General features: G+C 38.4%; 1 protein-coding gene across 6 annotated transcripts in view; it reads left to right on the forward strand.

Moving 5' to 3' along the window:
• The first annotated feature begins 1790 nt into the window (after positions 1-1790).
• The window catches only part of LRRC72 (leucine rich repeat containing 72), a 37528-nt gene continuing 17773 nt past the window's right edge, over positions 1791-21545 (forward strand). The window contains exons 1-3 of one of the 6 annotated variants that reach the window (XM_080582649.1): positions 13607-14128; positions 14873-14958; positions 21190-21263. In XM_080582649.1, the coding sequence (XP_080438775.1) occupies positions 13930-14128; positions 14873-14958; positions 21190-21263 (359 nt within the window). In that variant the 5' untranslated portion in view covers positions 13607-13929. Of the gene's footprint in view, positions 2126-2207; positions 2386-13606; positions 14129-14872; positions 14959-19774; positions 19881-21100; positions 21264-21545 lie in introns of those variants that run through there. The other 5 variants (XM_080582647.1, XM_080582648.1, XM_080582652.1 and 2 more) reach the window with 5 other exon arrangements.

Below are 21545 nucleotides of genomic sequence, written 5' to 3' on the forward strand. Positions count from 1 at the left end.
TTTCTTCCCTATACTACCACCCCGTATTTTCCCTTGTAAGGTACAGGCATGCTAGATTTTAGTAATCTCTAAGTCTTTATTTATTTATTTATTTATGTCTCCCTCATCACTATTCAGTCTATCAAAGTCCTACCAAGCTACTCAGCTGAAAACAAAAGAATTATTTTTGTCTTTAAGAATATGGTATGAGGCCTACTGTACACAGAGTACAAAACATCGAGGTATTCATGACAAAAATCTAATTTAAGAATAGTGCTGTCAAATTCTCAGCAGTATCAAAGTGAATAAAGTGAATAATTCCTTGATAAAAACAGTTGTATGTGCTCACACCTTTTACAAGGTTTCTTTTATAATGCAAATAGCTTCTGCTAGAAAATTACTTATTGGGGGAGAGGGAGAGAGGCACCCCACCTCCTTCACTCCTGTTTTTTGACATGTTTTTATCATGTCTTTTCTTTTTTTTTTTTTTCTGTTTTTATCTACAATAACGAATATATAACAAGAAATGTGCCCTTTTCAGGTTGTTTGATGATTTTTCATTGGATGCTGGCCGTTTTTATCTCCACGTAATCCATTTATGCATTCTCTCTAGAAACATCTTACAGTAGAAATTCCAGAATCATTGCATTGATTTCATTGGAAGGTGCTGGTTTATGAATAACTAATAATGATGTTGTCTTTGATTCTTAGGAATCTTTAAAAAAATGAGTCTAAAACTAGACATAAATCAGGAGGTTGGTGCTTTCATGGACTTGCAACTAATGTGTTCCTTGAAGGCTGGTGTCATTTGACATGAACTGGGGGCAAGGTTACATGTTTGGGAGAGTACTGCAGGTACAGACCAAAATTTCCATATTCTAGGGGTATATTCCTTCTGTATTCCATCAGGGCAAACTCTTGAATCTCCAGAAGGCCTTAGCAATTATGTGAATGTCCCACAAGCCAGCGAAATGCTATGGTCCAGGTGCATACCAATGAACAAAAGCAGTAAAATGATGACATTTTAAGCCACCTAAGGATACATATAGTTTTCATTTTGTGCCTTTCCATGAGACTTTTCTTAGTCTGTCACACTTCTTTTCCCTGTTGTTACTACAGATTCAGTGGGATACTATAAGTGAAAATACACCAGAGTTCTCCATTGTAAGATCTTTCTTTTGTGCTGACTTTTGTCCTGAAAAGAGATAAACCATTTCTTTCAGTTTGTCTGGAACACGGATGGGTATGGGCAACATTTTTCAACTGCTGAGTAGGTAATCAAAAGGATCTATTTCACCCTTTTTCAAAATTCTGTCATTGACTAGACTGTTGATTATTTATTTATTATTTATATATGCCCGACCTTCTCCTACTAAATCAGCTTGAATAGATTAGTTTAGTGTCAATAATCTCTACACCACGTAGTTTTCCTACACTTAAAAAAAATATGGACACTTGACAGCTTCCTGCCTCCATGGCTCATTGAAAGACAAAAAAATGGGCACAAGGTACTGCACCAATAAAAAGCACCTTTCACCATGATTTTTCCAGATATGGCATTTTGATAAAATTTTATATTTGCCCTTGAATGTTCAAGTATTGAAAAATATTTATGAGTTTCAAAACTCCAGTGTTGGTAACTGTGAAATATAGATGTAGAACCATTCCTCATTCTTTCAGGCAGTTCCTGAACGGTATGTTGTGGGACACCATCTGGTGGATAACTGTAGTTAAAGCAAATATTTATATTTGCAAACAAGTTTTTTTTTGTTCCTTGAAGTTCATATTTGCTCAGATACCCAACAGTTTCCCTAGCCTTAACCGGTCTTGTAATAAGGGAAGGTTAAAGAACTATTCAGATGCAAATCCCTCCCCAACATGACCTACTTACTCTTTAGAAAGTAACGCATACCATGTAAGACCTTTGTGCCGAAAGTACTGAATTCTAACTCATGTTGAATGTTGATGATTCCCATGGGTGCATTTCAGCATTAGCATTTTAGCATGTGCTTCTGTGGAACTTACCATGCTTTCATTCACATCATAAAGCAGTCTCAAAGCACAGGGATGAGATTCTTTTTGGGTGAGATTAAACCAGAAGATACGCTCCAAAAGTACACCTAACGCTCTCCATCTACAGGACCAGGTTAGAAATACTAAACTTGCCTGATATATGTGTTGTGGATGTTGAGCTCTCAACACAAACACTTCAAATCCTTTCTTATTAGCCTGCACTACTTATGAATGTAGACTTCATGTGACTCGCTTGGACCTCGCTGCAGAGCACAGCCTAGGTGGGCTTTGTGAATCTTACTGGAAACCAGTCCATCACAAAGTGAACTTCAAAATGGAAACAGAGATCAGGCAGGCTTCTCTGCACTTGAAGATTCATTACATGGCTCAAAGGTATGTGATTTAGTCATTGAGTAAAAAGTCCTGAACCAAACCTTTTCTCTTTAGTCAAACAGAGACCAGAACAATTCATTTTAGAACATTTGTCTTTTTTGTTTTGTTTTGTTTTGTTTTCTCTTGGTGTGGCAGGATGAATGTTTTGAGGGATTTCTCTAGAAGCAGGGTTATTTTACTCAATTTCTTTAGTATTTGGAAGACAAGATTACTGATAATCATGTTACACATGTGCTTGAAAAACATATTTTGTCTGCTACTTTTATATTTCTCTTGAAGCAACCAAACAAAAAGATAGGGTGTCTTTTCTAAAAGTTAAAATAATAGAGGGAGAAAGAATTGCATCTGTGTATAATTATAGCTGATGTGCTGAAAATCTACTGCTCTTTTGTAAGTTCATCCTCAGCAAAACCTCACACGATCAGCTCTTTTTTATGCCAAATAACCCACAAATTTTATAGCCTGGACCTTTCTACATCATAAATGTAAAAATAAAGCAGAGTGTTATTGATGGGAAATATTATTGGCACCAACTATAGTTCTAATGATCTGTAATACATGTATGATAGTTTATAGGTTAAGGCTGGCTGTAAATTTGTAAATGCATACAACCACGTAGTACTTTCACTTTGTGTGATACGATATAGAATCTTAAAATAAACAAGCCATATATTTAAGATAAACATAAATTCTTAAAATTCAGAAAGCAGCAACATTCCTGTAAAGAGAGGACATCATTTACTGGAATTGTTTTTACTAGGAATACCCAGTTTAGACATTTATGAGGTCAAGATAAGCGACACTGATTTATTAAGAACAAATTTAACTATTCAAGCTTTATAGTCACTTTTAGGATTAGTAATGCCTATCAGATTGGCGCTTGCATTTAAACAGAGCTCTTAGTTTCACATTAAGAACGTAAGAAAGGCCTGACTAGGTCAAAACAAAGGTCCCTCCAGCTCAGTTTTTGGCCTTCAGCAGTGGCAATAGGAGAGTCTATCCATGGTGAGTAAAGAGCCCCATCATTTTCAGAGGTCCATTCCTCTTTCACTTGACACACCATTATTGTATTATGGACATGAGAAACACATCCCTACCCTATGGAGATATCCCTTATTTGTCTAATCCCTTTTTGAACCTGCTGTCAGTGTTTGCTTCTACAGTCTCATGTGACAATAAATTCCAGAAGCCCACTACCTTGTGTTTAAAGAAATGCTTCGTTTGATATGTTTTAAGCTGCTGTCCTATTATTTTCAACAACTTCTCATATTATGGGATGCAGTGAAGTAGTGGTTCTGCTTTAACCACTATTTTCATCACTTTTCTCCCCAGCCTTCTCCTTTCACTGCTGGAGTCCCAGCTTTTTCAGTTTCTCCTCAGAAGGTAGCTGCTCAGTCCCTAATTCATTTCAGTTGCCCATAGAGCTTTATGTTGTCATGCAGAATGCCAAGATATTTTTTTTTTTTGCGAGTTTCTCAGCATATTCTGGGATCAAACTGTTATACTGCTGAAAAGAATACTGAAGGTTTCCATATTATCAAGGTGATAATTTTCGTTCTTATTCCTAAGGGTTCACAAGAATTCATACCTGGGGAATATAGTTTGATTTTTTCCTTTCTAATTTCCAGCTACTATTTTATATGTAATGCTATTCATTAACTCCAAATTTAAAATTTTGAGAAGTACCATATTTTTTGCTATAACAAGCTAAGCATAAATATATTTTGCTGTGTTTCAATAATACTTGCACTTTTCTCTAATGTGCTACTTGGTTATTCCTTTAATGCATGTATCTATCTACAGAACTTTTAATTATGTTAGGCTCTTCTGGAATGTCTTTAAAGTTTTCCTCAAAGACTTTGAATCATATATATTCACTACCTTCTCTGACACTCAGTATTTCTCCCACTCTAACAACTTCTGCTGAACACTAGTTTTGAAAATTTTCCTTCATTTGAGGCACGTTTTTTCCACCTCATATGTTAAGGGTTTAGTTCTGCATTAATTACAAATATTATCTACTAGTGCAGAAGCTTACGGCCACAGGTAGCTAACTTCTTTTCTCCCAGGAGAAAAATGCAAGCATTGTGTTGACTGTTTTTGATTTATAGAACACAAAGGCCTCATTCATTCTGATTTCAAGGTCATCGCTATGTGATCTTCCTGACAAGTTCGAACAACTTGCAGATAAGCATCAAGAAGTCCTCCTGAATAACAATGACTAGACTGTCAGGATAGTAATAGTATGACTGAAGGGAGCATCCTCTAAATGCAACACATACTAAGGAATGCGGAGAAAACTTCTAAGACCTACTGTTGTGATAAAATGGCATGTGCCATTTTTAATGTAATGATGAACTGGATTGCTGATTGGAATCAAGAATTAAATGAACCTGCTAATTTAGCTAAGAAGAGAGGGATTTTGACCATTTCATATAAAGCAGAGTGATGTGTAGGAAGCTCAAAGAATATGATATCTTTCTCTGACTCCTTTGTTCCTCTGTGGGAGGCCACTCTATAGCATAGAAAAAATTTCTTGATGCTGCTGAATTTCATATAAGCAGATTGACAGGATGCAGAGTTTGGCACAGTTGTCTTTTTTTCTGATGAGGATTACAAATAGCAGCAGTGGCAAAGATCCAAACTGACCTATACTGACAAAATAATTCAAGTAATTCTTCAGGGAATCTGACCACAAACACATTTAGTCCTTTACTTTCATGTGGACTTCAAAACACTGCAAAAATCTCATGGTATGCTGTACAGTTGTGAGCTCTGTGCTGCACACATTCACTTGGTGTAGTACCACATGAGGCTGAGACAAGCGGATACATACAACAAGGTTCTAAGGAGTGATAAATAAACTGGGTTTATTTCATTCCTAGATAAATTTCATAGAAGTAGGACATGTGAAAATTGGGTGATAAAGATTCCCATGCCCAGCATAACTAGGAATGTCATGTATATTAATTAAGCAAACAGAAACAACAAAATAGTTTGTATGTATTTTTGAGGTGCATACAATTCACAATAGAACAGGTTTCCAGTCTCAGTGCCAGATCAACCTAGCCAAAAAGGATAATTGATTGGTTTTATGCATCATTGCACAGTGTCTAAAGGCACTCATAATCTATGGTTGATTGCATTTTGAGTATTGCCAAAACGAATACAATCCCCTCACTGTTGAACAAGATCATAATATTTATATTGACAATTGAGAACTTTGAATAATACAGTCACATCATGTCTTTTCTATAAAATTAAGACCCTTTTATGTCCAAAATCAAAAACAGATTGCACAGTCCAAATAGTTAGGATCTTGTCAGCATTTTTCAATTAAAATTGCTTATTTGTCTAAGTTGTGTCTTTGTCATATAAATATGAAAATATATTCTTACAGTATGGAGTTGGATTCAATTCAACTTCAAGACTTTCTTGTATTTTCTTATAGCAAGCTATCTGCCCTCTCAAAATGAGATATAAAGGAAATAAAGAAAAATGTCTTTTTAGTTTATGAGGCTGAGAAAATACAGAACTGTTCCCATTTAGAAATTGTCTCAAAAGGTAGTATTAAACCTAGAGACATCTTTCAAGAAGAATGACCAGATTCACTTTGACAAAGAACAAGCTGAGGGAGAGTATGTTCTCTCTCTGAAAACCAGTGAACCAAAATTTGGAATAAAAAGGTCTTTTAAAATTTCTTATGGAACATGGAAACAGTTGATATATTCTGTGAGTGTCCCACTCAAGCAAGAATGTAGGATCACTTTTAACAGACCGTTTTTCAGGCACTGAAAATTTTCTTCAAAAAATTCTTCTCAAATTTCACTGAGTGCCATTAAGTTTTTTAAAAGTTTCTAAAAGCATATTATTAATATATCTTTACATCAACTTTTTATTATTATTATTATTATTTATTTCTAATTGCAAGGAGATTTGTTATTTGGGCATAGATTTGAGAGCCAGAAGATCTAAATTTTATTTCTGTCACTGCCATTCTGTGCTTTTAGAATTCTGTGCTTTTATAAAACAGGGATAAAAATAACTTCATTTATATAAAACTTCAGTATCTATTGATGAAACTATCTTTTCAAACGAAGTAATGAGATTAATTTTGGTTGCTGGGATTACCAAAAAAAAATAAAAAAATAAAAACACACCACCACCAACAATACGAACAAACAAACAAACAAACAACTGCAATGTATCTAGATATCCCAGAACAGTTTTGAGACTTACTCTCCTAAAATGGTTGATCTTTCTTTAAGGGAACTGTGTAACAAGCTTTTACCTGTATGAAAGGCAAAGAGGCTATCCCAGGCCAAGGCAAAGGTACCACCAGCCACACACAATTCTCTTTCAAGGGAATAGTTTTGTTGTCAACAAAACCGGGACAAAAAAAAAAAGTTAAGTGGAATAGCCTCACCATTGCAGTAGATTATAGTACAGTACACTGCAGTTACATTATGCTCACACAAGGCTTAGATTGAAATTCTTGCAGCAAATCTGGTAGGGGAGTTATTTGGAGCCCTCTGCACATTGGATTTGGGACACAGAAGCCCTTCTCAGGAGAAGGTGCAGACAAAAAGATTGATGTGACTGGTACATTGTGCTGATGCTGTGTCTGGGACAGAAAAAGTCCCACTGAGCACAGTGCTCCTGCCCAAGTATTACCTCCAAATATTCTCTCCTTCATTCCTTATAGGCACTGGGATGGTTTGGGCACCTAACTCCCACAGAAGTCACAGCTGCAGACTGCGTTTTCTGTTGACCATCTTAGTTTACACCAGGCCCTGCAAACTGATTTTAGTTAATCACCTCCTAGATACCTAACTTTTCCAAAGCTTTGTGTATGACAGACTCACTTGAAATTCTGAATTTCTCTAAATGAGAGTGGTTTCCAGGAGTCGGGTATAGCATTACTGAGTTTTAGTCTCAGACTCGTGTCTCCCATTTAGACTCATATGTCTCCCTTTCAAATCTAGCCCAAGGTCTTTTACTTGTGAGTGCTAGATCTGGGGCCCTCAGCACAAGAAGTACATGGAAGTATTAGAACAAGTCCAGAGGAGGGCCACAAAGATGATCAAGGGGCTGGAGCACCTCTCCTACGAAGACAGGCTGAGAGAGCTGGGGTTGTTCAGCCTGGAGAAGAGAAGGCTCTGGGGAGACCTCATAGCGGCCTTCCAGTACCTAAAGGGGGCCTGCAGGAAAGGTGGGGAGGGACTCGTTGTCCAGGGGTGTAGGGATAGGGCAAGGGTAATGACTTTAAGCTAAAAATGGGGAGATATAGATTAGACATAAGGAGGAAATTCTTTACTATGAGGGTGGTGAGGCACTACTGGAAGCTGTGGGCAGAGAAGCGGTGGATGTCCCATCCCTGTAAGTGTTCAAGGTCAGGCTGGATGGGGCTTTGAGCAACCTGATCTAGCACAAAGTGTCCCAGCCCACAGATGGGGGTTGGTACTGGATGATCCTTAAGGGCCCTTCCAACCCAAACCGCTTTATGATTCTATGAATCTAAAAAGGAGTGAATCTTTCCTGGGTGAAGGTGCCACTGAAGCACAGCATTGCTTCCCTCTCATTTTCACGCAGTTAAATTTCATAATGGGATTGTTAAGATGGGGGCATTTATTTCTAATTATTTTTCTTACCTTTACATCTCTGTGATTCTACATCTTAATTTTTTCTTCCTTCTTGTCTACCATTCCTCCACTATTCTTGTGACACAAAATGGCATCAAAATTTCTGACATTCACTGGGGAATCTCTCTGGTACCAGCTCCAAATAGCCATTTGAGTTATTTCTGAAGATCTGTGAGAATTCTGCAGAACTGCTTCCTACCTTTGTTGCAGCTATTTCTTTTGGGCAGCGTGGAAGATGGTCAGAGAAAATGGTGCAGTGTGTACTATTTAATTCTTTGTCCTCGCATACTATGCCAAAACTCTTTATGTGGTTTGCACAATAATAGAGTAAGAAACAAAGGAAAACCAGAAAACCATTTGCAATGAATAGCAGTTTAGCTTGTTTGTGTGGTTTCATTGTTTTCTTGTTTGTTTGTTTTGTTTTTAGTAGTGATTTTTTGGGAGAAAATAGTATTTAACTACAAGCCCATCCATTCTGGAGTTACAGCATTGCCTACTAGTGACCTCACATTAGCATTTTAAAACACAAGATCTAGTAGTTGTTACTGTTCAAATAAAACATGTTTTAGAACATTCTGAAGGATAAGCTGGTTCTGTATAAACACCTTGCAGATGAAGATTCACCCCCAGTAAATTCTGAGCAATGCACTGTCAGACACAGGGAAATTTGTAGACAACTACCCCAGTGCAGACTGGGCAATATTGTATTCCTGACCATACAGAATATTGTAATTAAGGCATTTATGTATATTAAGTGTAGTTTCAGAAACTGTACATTTTTTTTGTTGTCTTTCAAGCTGAAACCAAGAAATAGATTTAAAAGCTATCCATAGGTCTACAGTTAAATCAGCTTTCTCAGGCAATTAGATTGCTAAATATTAATTTTTAAAAATTTGCTGGAACTGCATATGACCCAAAGAACCAAGGGTAAACTGCAATAGTGGAGAATTTTCTTAGAGATCCCTAATTTCATCCCAAATGTATTAGCTTGGGGATGTCAGTAACTGAGGCTAAAGAATTAATACAGTCCGTTGAATCATAGGACCATTCAGGTTGGAAAAGACCTCTAAGATCATCTAGTCCAACCTTTAACCTAGTACCAAAGTCCACCACTAAGCAAGCCATCCTGCTAAGTTCTAAATCTACACGTTTCTTGAAGACCTCCATGGATGGTGACTCAACCACTTCTATGGACAGCCTGTTCCAATGCTGCACAACCCTTTCAGTAAAGAAATTTCTCCTAATATCCAACCTAAACCTCCCCTGGCACAACTTAAGGCCATTTCCCCTTGTCCTATCACTTCTTGCTTGGGAGGAGAGATCAACCTCCATCCTACTACGACCTCTGTTGGGGTAGTTGTAGAGAGTGGTAAGGTCTGGCTCTGGCACCTCAATGTCCTTGCAGCGAGGGGCCCAAAACTGAACACAGTATTTGAGGTTTGGTCTCACCAGAGCAAAGTACAGGGAGACAATCACTTCTCTAGTCCTGCTAGCCACACTATTTCTGACACAAGCCAGGATGCTGTTGGCCTTCTTGGCCACCCGAGCACGCTGCTGGCTCATATTCAGCCAGCTATGGACCAACACCCCCAGGTCCCTTTGTGCCAGGCAGCTTTCCAGCCACTCTTCACCAGCCTGTAGCATTGCGTGAGGTTGTTGTGCCCCAAGTACAAAACCCAGTACTCAGCCTTGTTGAACCTCATACAATTGGCCTCAGCCCATCGGTCCAGCCTATCCAGATCCCTCTGCAGAGCCCTCCTACACTTGAGCAGATCAACTCCCACACCCAACTTGGTGTCATCTGCAAACTTACTGAGGGTGTGCTCAATCCCCTTGTCCAGATCATTGGTAAAGATATGGAAGAGAACTGGCCCCAGTACTAAGCCCTGAGGGACACCACTACTGACCTGCCTCCAGCTGGGTTTAACTCCATTCACCACGACTCTTTGGGCCCGGCCACCCAGACAGTTTTTTGCCCAGTGAAGCGTATGCCCATACAGGCCTTGAACAGCCAGCTTCTTCAGAAGAATGCTGTGGGAAGCCTTACTGGGTCAAAAGCTTTACTGAATTCTAGAGAGACCACATCCACAGCCCTTCCCTCATCCACTAAGCGCGACGCCTTGTCATAGGAGATCAGGTTTGTCAAGCAGGACCTGCCTTTGATAAACCCATGCTGACTGGGCCTGATCACCTGGTTGCCCTGTAGGTGCTACGTGATGGCACTCAGGATAATCTACTCCGTGCACTTCCCTGGCGCCAAGGTCAGACTGACAGGCCTGTGGTTTCCTGGATCCTCCTTGCGGTCCTTCCTTTGGATGGCCATCACATTTGCTAGTTGACAGTCAACTGGGACCTCTGCTGATAGCCAGGTCTGATGATAAATGATGAAAAGTGTCTTGGCAAGCACTTGAGCCAGCTCCCTCAGTACCCTCGGGTGGATAATATCTGGCCCCATAGACTTGCATACATCTAAGTGGTTTAGCAGGTCACTAACCATTTCCTTGTGGATTATGAGGGCTTCCTTCTGCTCCCTGTCCCTATCTACCAGCTCAGGGGCCTGAGTACCTGGAGGACAACTGGTCTTGCTGCTAAAAACTGAGGCAAAGAAGGCATTAAGTACCTCAGCCTTTTCCTCATCTCTTGTCACTGTTTCCCCCTACATCCAATAAAGGGTGGAGATTCTCTTTAGTCCTCTTTTTCTTATTTATGTACTTATAAAAAAATAAAAATAAAAATATTGTCTTTAAGAGTAATAACCAGATTGAGCTCAAGTTGGGCTTTGGCTCTTCTAATTTTGCCCCTGCACAGCCTCATGACATCTTAGTAGTCCTCCTGAGTGGCCTGCCCCCTTCTTCCAAAGGTCACAAACCCTCTTTTTCTTCCTGAGTTCTAGCTACAGCGCTCTGTTCAGCCAGGCCAGTCTTCTTCCACACCAGCTTATCTTTCAGCATGTGGGGATGGCCTGCTCCTGAGCCTTTAGGATTTCCTTCTTGAAGAGCACCCAGCCTTCCTGGACTCCTTTGCCCTTCAGAACTGCCTCCCAAGGGACTCCTCCAACCAGTCTAACAGGCCGAAGTCTGCCCTCTGGAAGTCCAGGGTGGCAGTTCTTCTAACCTCCCTCCTTACTGTTCCAATAATCAAAAACTCTATTAATTCATGATCAGTGTGCTCAAGATGGCCTCCAACCTTCACGTCACCCACAAGTCCTTCTGTATTTACAAACAAAAGGTCGAGTGGGTTACCGTCCCTAGTTGGCTCGCTCACCAGCTGTGTCAGGAGAGCTGGGTTCTTGGTATACCCTTAGGTATATTCACAGTTCAAATAGAGGAGTCTGGAACATAGTGCAAAAACTAAATTCCTTGATATATAGAATGAACTAGGAAGTAACATGGACCAGAGGATTTTCAAAGAATGGATGTTTGTTATTTCCCCAGAATCTGAAAAGTAAAAATGCATCAGATTGAGAACCAAAATTTTGTAAATACAGGAACAGATAGTTTGACATGAATTTTATGGAATATATATTCTTTGCTTAGATGAAAAAATGGAAAAATTGATTAAATTGAGTATCCTTCTAGATACATTCCTTTCTTCTTGATTATGCAGACTAGTTTAACCAGGGTTTATATATATATATAAAATTACCCAGTTAAACTGAACCAATGCTAATTTTTACAGCATTCTACTTTAAATTTAATCTGTGATTTTTGTTGTAACCAGGAAAGAGAATTTTGAGATACAATAATTAGAAGGCAAATAAACCCAAACTGTATTCTGAACTGTCTGACAAAATGCTAGAGGCCTTGGAAAACAGAATTATGACAAGCAGGATCAGACTTTAGTTATTACTGATGATGAAGACATAAATAACTAGAAAACATCCACTCCATTTCACGAAAGTCCTTCAGAATTCTGAAATACATCCTTGTTGAACATAACCTTTAAAATATTTGTGTTAAATGGTTTGTTTCAAAGTAGTATTTTTTATCAAAAAGTTCAGATCTTACAATTATCCTCTCCATTCTGAAGTGATGTAAGTTTCTCAGATCACTGGAACTTCCCCAAAAAGTTTTAGTTTTAACAAAACAATATATTTAAGTAGTATTTTCTAGGTGAAAATCTTCTTATCACCTTGAATGAGATAAAATAACAAAACCCAGTCCTTTGTATGTATGTGTGGCATTTTTTTTCATCACATCTGATATACAGCTTTTAATAAAAAGCTTTTCCTTCTCATCAATAATCAGACACACAAAAGAGGGAGCTTCCTTCTATCAATAACCTTTAACTAACACCAAATCTTCTGTTTCCTCAAGGCAAACAATCAGGTAGCCCTAACACCTGCAGCTACTGGAAACATTTGTCTAAGAAGGAATCAAACTAGTGGGAGCCTGGGGAAATATAAATACGGTAAATGGATTGCAAATACTTCAGCTGGTGCTTAGAAATTGTCCAGTCATGAAGTACTACTTTTTGCTAATAAAACCCCCTAGAACTCACCAGAAGTTAGCTTACTGTGGTCTTGGAACAATTATCAAATATATTTAGAAGAGGACAAAGATGCATTATGGATGAAAATAGTGTTTATATACCAAACTGTAAGAAGGTAGAAGAAAAGCTCTCTGAGATGACAAATCACAAACTCAGACTGAGAGACAATTTCTCAAGTGCACTAGTGTGCCTATACGTCCAAGCAGTTACATAAAGCTCTTTATAGTTCATGTGGTGTTAGAATTTCCTCTGTGCTTAACAGTCCAAAGCATCCACATTGGATTCAAATTGTGCTTTGCAGCAATGACTGTTACTTGTTAGAGTTCCCTACAGCTTTTACAAACATATTCTCCAGTATTTTTCGCCCTCAAACAGTTTTATGAACTTGAACACATATCCGTGTTAGTCTTGGGCCCACATAATTCCAGTAGATATCACTATACATGTCATGCCTCTACATACAATGCCTCTCTATATACATTGTCTCTACATACAATGCCCCTACATAACAGTGCAAGATAATAATATGAGAAATGGCAACACGATCATAAGAAATCTTTAATTTGAATTTATTAAGCCATTCCTACATAAGTTAAATCACCATGCCTACCAGCTGTAGAAAACCCTCTAAAGTAAATCGCAACTATATAGTCTGTGAAAATGTCTCAGTTTACGAAGGTGTTCTTCAAGCACCTTCTTGAATACTTCATCATTCAACACTACCTGCTCCCTTTTTCTCAAGCATGAAGGCAAGAAATTAAAAATAGAAACAGTCGTGAAAGAGGAAAATAGTGGACTTGATTTAGAAAGTCTCTTCCAGTCCTTTCTATGCAGGACAGTATTGTAATGGTGGCCTTTTCCATGTACATGGATTCAAGAGACAACTGAGAATTAATACATTCATTACTTCTGATATGCACTACAGTGGTGAGATGTCATTTGATCCTCTTTTAGTAGCCTTAGCTACTCTAGTGCCTTTAGCTTAGCTACAGTTCTGAGTATGTGGTAATTGTCAGAGAATAAGAATAGAGAATAGAATAAAATAGAATATAAAAATAATAACGTAGTGTATCAGTAATTCATTTTCACAGCTTGGGTTAGAATAGATTTGGCAAACTAAACAGAAGTTATAGGATCCCAAAACGTGAGACAGATGAGTCAGGGTTTTTCCCAGGGCAGAAGGCACAAAGAAATGTGCCAGGTAGCCAATAAACATAATTTATACAAATTAAGTCTTCATATATGATTAAGATAATAATTTTAAGAGTTCTGGTATTGTGACTGGACTCCTTCGCCCCTGAGTCAATGTACATTTCAAGTTTTTATATGTATATGCTCAAACTCTTCTTCAGACTTCAGTTTTATTTAATATCAGCATAGTTTCGTTTGCAGATATTTCATATATTACAATATGAATTCACTACAGACCGTGCATTTTCCATGTTATATCTCCACAGCATTAATTGCACAATTAAGTTATTACACTTTTAAAATTACTCTTATTATTTTACAGGAATGCCTATGTTGTCTGATCAGGTTTCCTGAATCCTTGTGGTTCCTCAGGAAGTGTTTAGGGGCCACCAATGGTTACAGAGCTTGCAATACCCAAGGTAATTCATTTAGAGCTGCTTTGGTGTATCCCTGCAAGGCACAGTCTTGCACCATGTAAATAGTCTGATTGCCAAACTAAGACAGAATACCTGAATTTTATATCTGAAAATTACTTTTACAGCCATCATGATTAAGATTTTATTTGAAAATGAGAAGTTAGGGGATGTTTCAATATTTGTAGGTAATGAAACAAAAAAAATGATCTCCAGTAACAAAGATTTCTCTAAATCAATAGGCAAATTGCTATTTGACATCAGTAAGAACACCATTGACTTCTACATCTAGAGAGCTCTGAAGATATCATCCTTTAAGAAACAGTTTTTATTTAAAAGGATGAGGTGGTCAGTTTTGTTAGGAAGTAGTATTAAAAGTTTTTAAAATGCATATGTTTTTAAGACAAATACCAACCATGTTAGTAAGTAACATGATTTCACATAGTGAGTATAGAAATTTTTACTTACATGACTAACAGCAATACTTTTATAATTACTTCTCTGTTGGATTATCTTCCCAAGAAGCCTTAAGCATTACAGGCATGTACATTATAGAGGACCAAAAAATCTAACTATCATGTTCTGGAAAGCATATGTGATCACAGCAACAGAGATTTGTTTTTAAATGTTAGGATAGATATAAACCATTGTGGGGGTGTATATACAAAGTTTTGAAATATTAGAATGCAGACTTCTGAGACTAGAGGAATAGGATTTTTTGACATAATGTTATTTACACATCCATAAAAGAACTGCAGCAGACAAGAGTTTTACTTCTGACTGTAGATCAGACTTGGAAGCTCCACGTGCAAAATTTTCAGAGAACGAAGTTAAAAGTGAGTATGTTGAAATGAGTGATACATGGTGAGAAGTAATACTGAGCCACTATATCTGTTCAAACATTTCTCCATCAGACCTGTCACACTTGTGGTGGTGGTCTTTATTCTCCGGGGTAGTATTCAGATGTCAAGTCAGATTAAAGCTGGCTTTGAATGAGCTAGTTCATCCATACCACGCAGTCTACTGGGACTACTTTGCCATACGCTTACCAATGTGCAAGATGTATCAATTTATATTACACATAATACCAGAAAAAAAAAAATAAAGAATTCGGATTTCTTGTTTCACAGGCACTGCTTTAACCATTCAAATTAATCACTAGTTTCAAACTGAAAATAGCCTGAACTTTTTAAATACAGGGTCAAGTTTGTAATGATTATTGAAAAATAAATGTCCTCCCACAATTCTTCTCCTGAACTTGTTAGTGTCACTGAGATGTGTCGTCAGTACTATCAGCAAGATTAATAGTGTGAGCAAGAGAAGTGATTCAAATCACACAAATGCCTGAGCAGTTTAGATAGTGTGGAGTATTTGAAACATCTGCACAGGGCTTGCAGCTACTGGACCTACAGCAGACCTGCGCTCTTCTGGAGCAATAGCTGGAATGCAGGTGGGATATCCTAGTGATCTTTCCTCAGGCTTCTAGGTTTCACCTGATAAACACTGATAAAATATTTCCGGTAGCATGAAGAAAAAAAGGAAATATGCATTTATCCACAATATATTGCATCTACTTCACAGCTTTCCGAGTCAAATTTATTTACAACCTCAAAAGCATGTGAATTGTACTAATTTCTGTGTAGCATTGGCGTAACACAGGCAATTTAAAATTTGTCCCAGTTACTAAATAGCAGAAAATTTTCTTATTTTTTGGTGGATGTTCTGTAAATATGCAGAACCGTACAAATGTGGGATTGAAAATAATTCTGTAGTAGGATTTGCTTTGGCTGGGGAGTTGGACAAGATGAACTCCAAAGATGCCTTCCAACATAAATTAGCTGATTCTATAAAATGCAGATGTAGTTTTTAAAAATACCTTTTGTGAAAATCCCGTGCAGGACAGTACCTTTGATAATAAGGATTTGATTGCAGAACATAGCAAAGGAAATAATTGTGAAAGCACAGTATTATATGATGTATATTCTATTGATCTCTTTTAAAAAGTAGTGAGTGCAATCTTACTATTTTATTTTTCATTGTTAAATATTTTATTTTTATGATAAATATGTTGTAAAAATGTAGGCCTCGTCAGGGAGATGCATTGAAACACAACATTAAATCAGAGGTCAATAAGACTACAAAGCTGAGACTAACATGCAAATCATTTAAATTATCTGTATGCAAATGAAAGTAAATTTTATTTAAAATATTTGGAACATTGTGTAAAAAATCTTACTATTATAAAATGTATAGAAATGGAGACCTTGACAATAGTAACTTTGAGAAATTATACAGAAATTGAAAATAAGCCCTCAAAAATACAGAACATCATTCCAATAATATCGTAGACAGAAAAAAAAAAAAGAATTTTGAAGATTTAAAACTTTGGCAACTAAAAATATGATTTATTACACTGTTTTTAGCATTTTGCATCTTTCACAGCTATTGAATAATAGCTTAAATTACAAAGATCCATTGTGCTTTCAATTTTTCAGTACACTTTCAAAACCTACTGTACTAGATTTTGACTGGGAAGTCAAAAACTAAATAAAAAATGGTCGAACGGTTGAATGACCTAGCCCATCACCTAATAATTGTGTTGAGTGTCACTTGCTAGACTAACCTCATGAAGAATTAAATCTGAAATATATGACAAGGCCATTCTAGTGACTACACCATATTAAAACAAATTATTTAGGGGGGGAAAAAAGGATGGCAGCATAACTTTGGAGGAATAATTAAGCTCAAGCAGAGACATAAGGACTCTTTCTTTGATCCAAGTAATGTCTATCACCACAAAACAGTAATTGGCTAGATTTTAGGTAACACTTAAGCTTGACAAAAACTTACATCTATGCTGTGCATATCATACCCTGAAGAAGAATGTTTAGGATATGGGAGACAGAAATGATAGTAAATACATAATGACAACATGAATGAGAGACTGTTATTTTATTTCTAGAAGAGACAATAAGGATCAGTGTCTGGTACAAGAGGCTGTCATTTTTTGCTGTTCATATTAACACTTTTCGCTGGACTGTAAGTGTCCCAGGGAGGTAGCATAAGGCCAAAAAAGAGTAAGTCATGCAGGCTAATTAGGCTAAGTGGCTGTGTTTTGTTACAGCAAGACCATCCCCAAGCCCACTGAAATTACTGGTGCATACACAGCCAGTCAACGGTTTCAACTGGAAATCAGAAGCATCTACTTGCAGCTGGGGCTGAAATTTGAGTACAGACCTCTCCTCCCCTCTCTGTACTCCAGAGCCAGGCTATCAGCTGATCGGCAGCGCTGTCAGCAGCTCAGCAGCCTTGGGAGCCTGTCTCAAGAGGAGGGACAGATCTCCAAGTAATTCTTGCTCTCGTTTGCATCTGTAGGAAGTAAGTAGGCTTGGAAACTGGCTGAGCAGCTCTGTGAAGAACTCTTTTTCCTCCCCAGCTCGTGGGACGAACGCCTTTTATCATTTAACACGGTTAATAAGTTGTAATAAAACTCTCCCCACCACATTTTCCCAAGATACAATTGATAATGTGGGGGACTGGATTAGGGGACACCCAAGCCCATATACAGGGGTTCAGCAATGTGGAAAGAGACGGGGTTTGTTTTAAACCAGGTTTAACCTGAACTTTATTATCCAAAGCAAATATAATTTTCTGTAATGAGGTCTCTAAAGAGATGCAATGATAATCCCCCTTACCCATGGTGTGGGGATGAAGAGTGTACATACTCAAACACCCAAGAATGCTTCTGAAATACCTCAGGGAATAAACGGTGTAACACTGTGGATCACATGAACTCTTCCAGGTACCTGTGATTCTGGTGGTTTACACAATGGAAAATCTCCCGAGCTGGCCTACAACATTTGCCAGAAAAAACATAAGATGTGTGCTTCCCCTATTTTCATATCCTGTTATCACATATTTAAGATCACATTGTCTTGTTACAACTGTGCACCCGTAATATAAGCAAATATAGTATTTTCAGCACAGAAATATAATGAGGACTTTTTGGAAAAATGTATACAGTAATTAAGTCATTACTCTGAATATCCTGAAGGGCAAGAATTCATTTATGCACAGCAATCCAGGAATATGTTTAAATATGTTAGACGTCATGTGTTTTGGAAAAGGACAACACACATGCAACATAAAGTATGCTGATAGTGCAGTTTGAATACAGAAATACTCATTTTCCACCCAGCTTCCTTTAACCTTAGTGGGGATTTTAGGAGTCAACTTGCAGAAAGAGAAGTTTAAAAAAAAAAAAAAAAGTTAACTTTAATTTTAAACAATTTTATACATTTAGGCATATTAGTTTTATATATTTAGGCACTTAGACTAAATCAATAGATATAGATTAATTATTAACAGAGAGATGTATCTCAACAAAACAAATCAAAACAAACCTCAGCACCTCAGCCAATGTGTGTCAAACGTCTAATGGAATGAAACAAAATACCTTCTAGAGGCTCCCTTTCTCTTCATACATGTAAACATGATATGACAAGCAAATTCAGACCCAACTACTTGATAATATGATTTTATTATGAATGCTTTTTCTTTAATAACCATCTCACCTTCCAAAATTCTAAAGTGGCACCTTCATCTTGTTTATTGAAAATGTAGTATTCGAACATAAAATAAAAAATACGGATCTGTGTACCTTCTGCGATCTTCTTCTCAAGTACATTTCCTCTTTTTATGTTTTTAATACCCTAGAGGTATTTTTAGAAGCTAAAATAAGTGATTAAAGACACTTCTGTTGTCAGTTTTATACTTTTAAGATGCCTAGGCTTTCTTATTTGAGGTTTCTACTTGTTTAAAGCTAACTAGCTGAAATGGAAGCCACCCACACAATTTTGCTATGAAAATGAGATATTTGCAACATAATACTTGTACTGCAGTTCCATTCCTCCATCATACACACTACATTTAGTTTCAGTGGTCTGAACAAGCAAAGGCATGCACATAATTAATTCCATGAGGGACAGCTTATTCATATACTCGCACACACAACTCTTGCTCTTTGTATATCAGTTGCACATAATTTACAATGGCTATTTCTGCTAACTTGAGTACTCTGTAAATTAAATTCTAAATAAAGCTCCAAGTTTTCAGACTTATTTTTCTTGTAGATCCATCAAACATTTTCTATTGTCCTACATGCACATAAGTGCATGCACACACCCTGGAAAGGACTTTTTCTATTCTTCAGCCTGTGCTATGTAGTAAAATGGTTTTAAAAATAACATGGCAACAGTTGCTTGCACATGTGGATGTCATAAACATTTTGTGTTACGTTACAATCCAGCTCAATCAAATGCATTTTAGCAGCAGCGGGCATGGGAGTGGATATGGAATGCATTTTCTTAGACACGAAGGTGATTTGAAAGTTGCAAACGGGTAACACATACGGTGCGTATTAGTTGTAAGCTCACAAATGTTTTCCTGGTGACATACATATATGTATGTAGGGTCTGCACTTAAAATAAATAGGCATAGAGTTAGGAAAAGAGCCCGTTTTTTCCAGGATTATAAGAGAATACTGCCCAGGAAATCTCCTGGAGGAGATCTCACGGAGGCAGAGCAGCACCCCGCGATCCCCCTCAGCCTTCGCGGCCCCGAGGCCTCCAGCAGGGCGCCCCGAGGCCTCCAGCAGGGCCCCCCAGGCCTCACAGCCCCGCGGCCGCCCGGCCCCGCCGCGCCCCGGCCGCCTAGGAACGAGCGCCGCTCTAAAATGGCGGCGGCCGCCGGCGGGCAGGTGAGCCCCTAGCCGCCCTCAGCGGGGCCGCCTGACGGGGAGGTCGGGGCGGGGAGGAGGTGGGGAAATGGCAAGTGCCGGGCCCGGAGGAATGGCAGTCGCGGGGCGCTGCCCTTTTTTCTCCGTGCGCGGGGGGTTGAAGGCAGCACCTGGGGTTTCTGGTCTGAAGTAGGTGCGCGGTTCCCGGCTGCGTGCCTGTCAGTGCCTGGCAGCTGGCCCCAGCTGCAAATCCTCAGGGACAGGCGTTACTCTGTGGGGATGTCGTACAGCTGCTGTTCTCCCGACAGCTTTTCTTTTTCCGTCTGGGGATTTTGTGGGCCATTTGGCCAGGATTTTCCCCCACCTGGCATCTGGGAGCTGTATCAAGTTCCTGGACAAGTGGCCACTGTCCAGCCACCAGCTGTGCTGAGTAAATGGCTGGAGCGCCCTATGGGCCCCACTAGCTCTGTGCTTGCCCCACTGGGAAAGCACCACAGCTCCAGCCCATTTCCAAGTGTGCCCAAAGTTACCTTATGTCGGCCCAATGACCCCAGAGCATGTTTCACAAACTCATTGCGTGCCTTATACAGGCTGCTCTAAGCATACCCATCAATACTTCCAAGCTTGCAAAGTTTTGTATTTGCAGTTTCATGTTGTAAGCAAGAGTGATCTTAAAGGGCATGGGGCATTTACTAAAGCCATTACTGTTTTACTGATGAGACGTTCTGTTTTTTATCAGCTGCTAGAAGTTGAGATCCATAATACTCATGTTACTAGGATGGCTTTTACAAATTATGGCACATAAGCACTATATTCTGAAAATGATATTTGTCTCTACATTCTTCAAAATTAAATATACATGCAGAGTTTTCTGGATGCATAGAATCATATAATGGCTCAGGTTGGAAGGGACCTTAAAGATCACCTAGTTCCAACCCCCCCAGATAATTTTAAAAAGTCATGTGTGTAAAATAAATTTGCAAATTTATTGCAAGGTAAGCCGTTTTCATGCTGATCACCTGTACTGATTTGCCTGACGTGAGCTGAGAAGCCCGTTCTCCAGCCAATCTGTTTTCATATATCTGTGAGCTGTGGGTCTCTATAGAAAACTGGAGTAACATAACTGTTCATGTATTTTTTATCAATTTAAAATAGGAACTGCCAATTTGATATCTGTTTATCTGTCTTAGACTATGCTATAGTTTGCAAGGTGCTGTGATTCATACATTAATTTTGGCATGTGTATTAATTTAGACACTGAATATGTATATGTTATAATGTAATGAATTATGCAGTATCTTTTGCTGACAAATGTACTGTGTACTGTCAGGCAGTAGAAAAACAGCTGAAGATCTGTGGCTTTAAGCGGAATATCGATGTCTTAGTATTGTATCTGGCTGGACAGTAAGTAACATGTTTCTTCGGCTTTTACTAAAAATGAATCACATGGTAAGTGGTAACTTTTCATAACTCTTTCCATCTCTGAACATCATTTATATGTGAATTCTCGGTAAATCGTATTTATACCTAGTCTATACATGTTGTGCAAGAAGAAATGGTGGAGATAGATATGGATGTAGACTGCAGAACTGCACTCCTGATGAAGTAGTTAAATGCCTCAGCCCTAGACACACAGTCCTCTAGCAACCCAGAATTGCTTGAGGGTCGGTAAGTTCATAGTTTTGC

The sequence above is a fragment of the Anser brachyrhynchus genome (assembly GCF_964034855.1).
Source record: "Anser brachyrhynchus genome assembly, chromosome: 2".
In the NCBI taxonomy this organism is placed as follows: Eukaryota; Metazoa; Chordata; class Aves; order Anseriformes; family Anatidae; genus Anser; species Anser brachyrhynchus.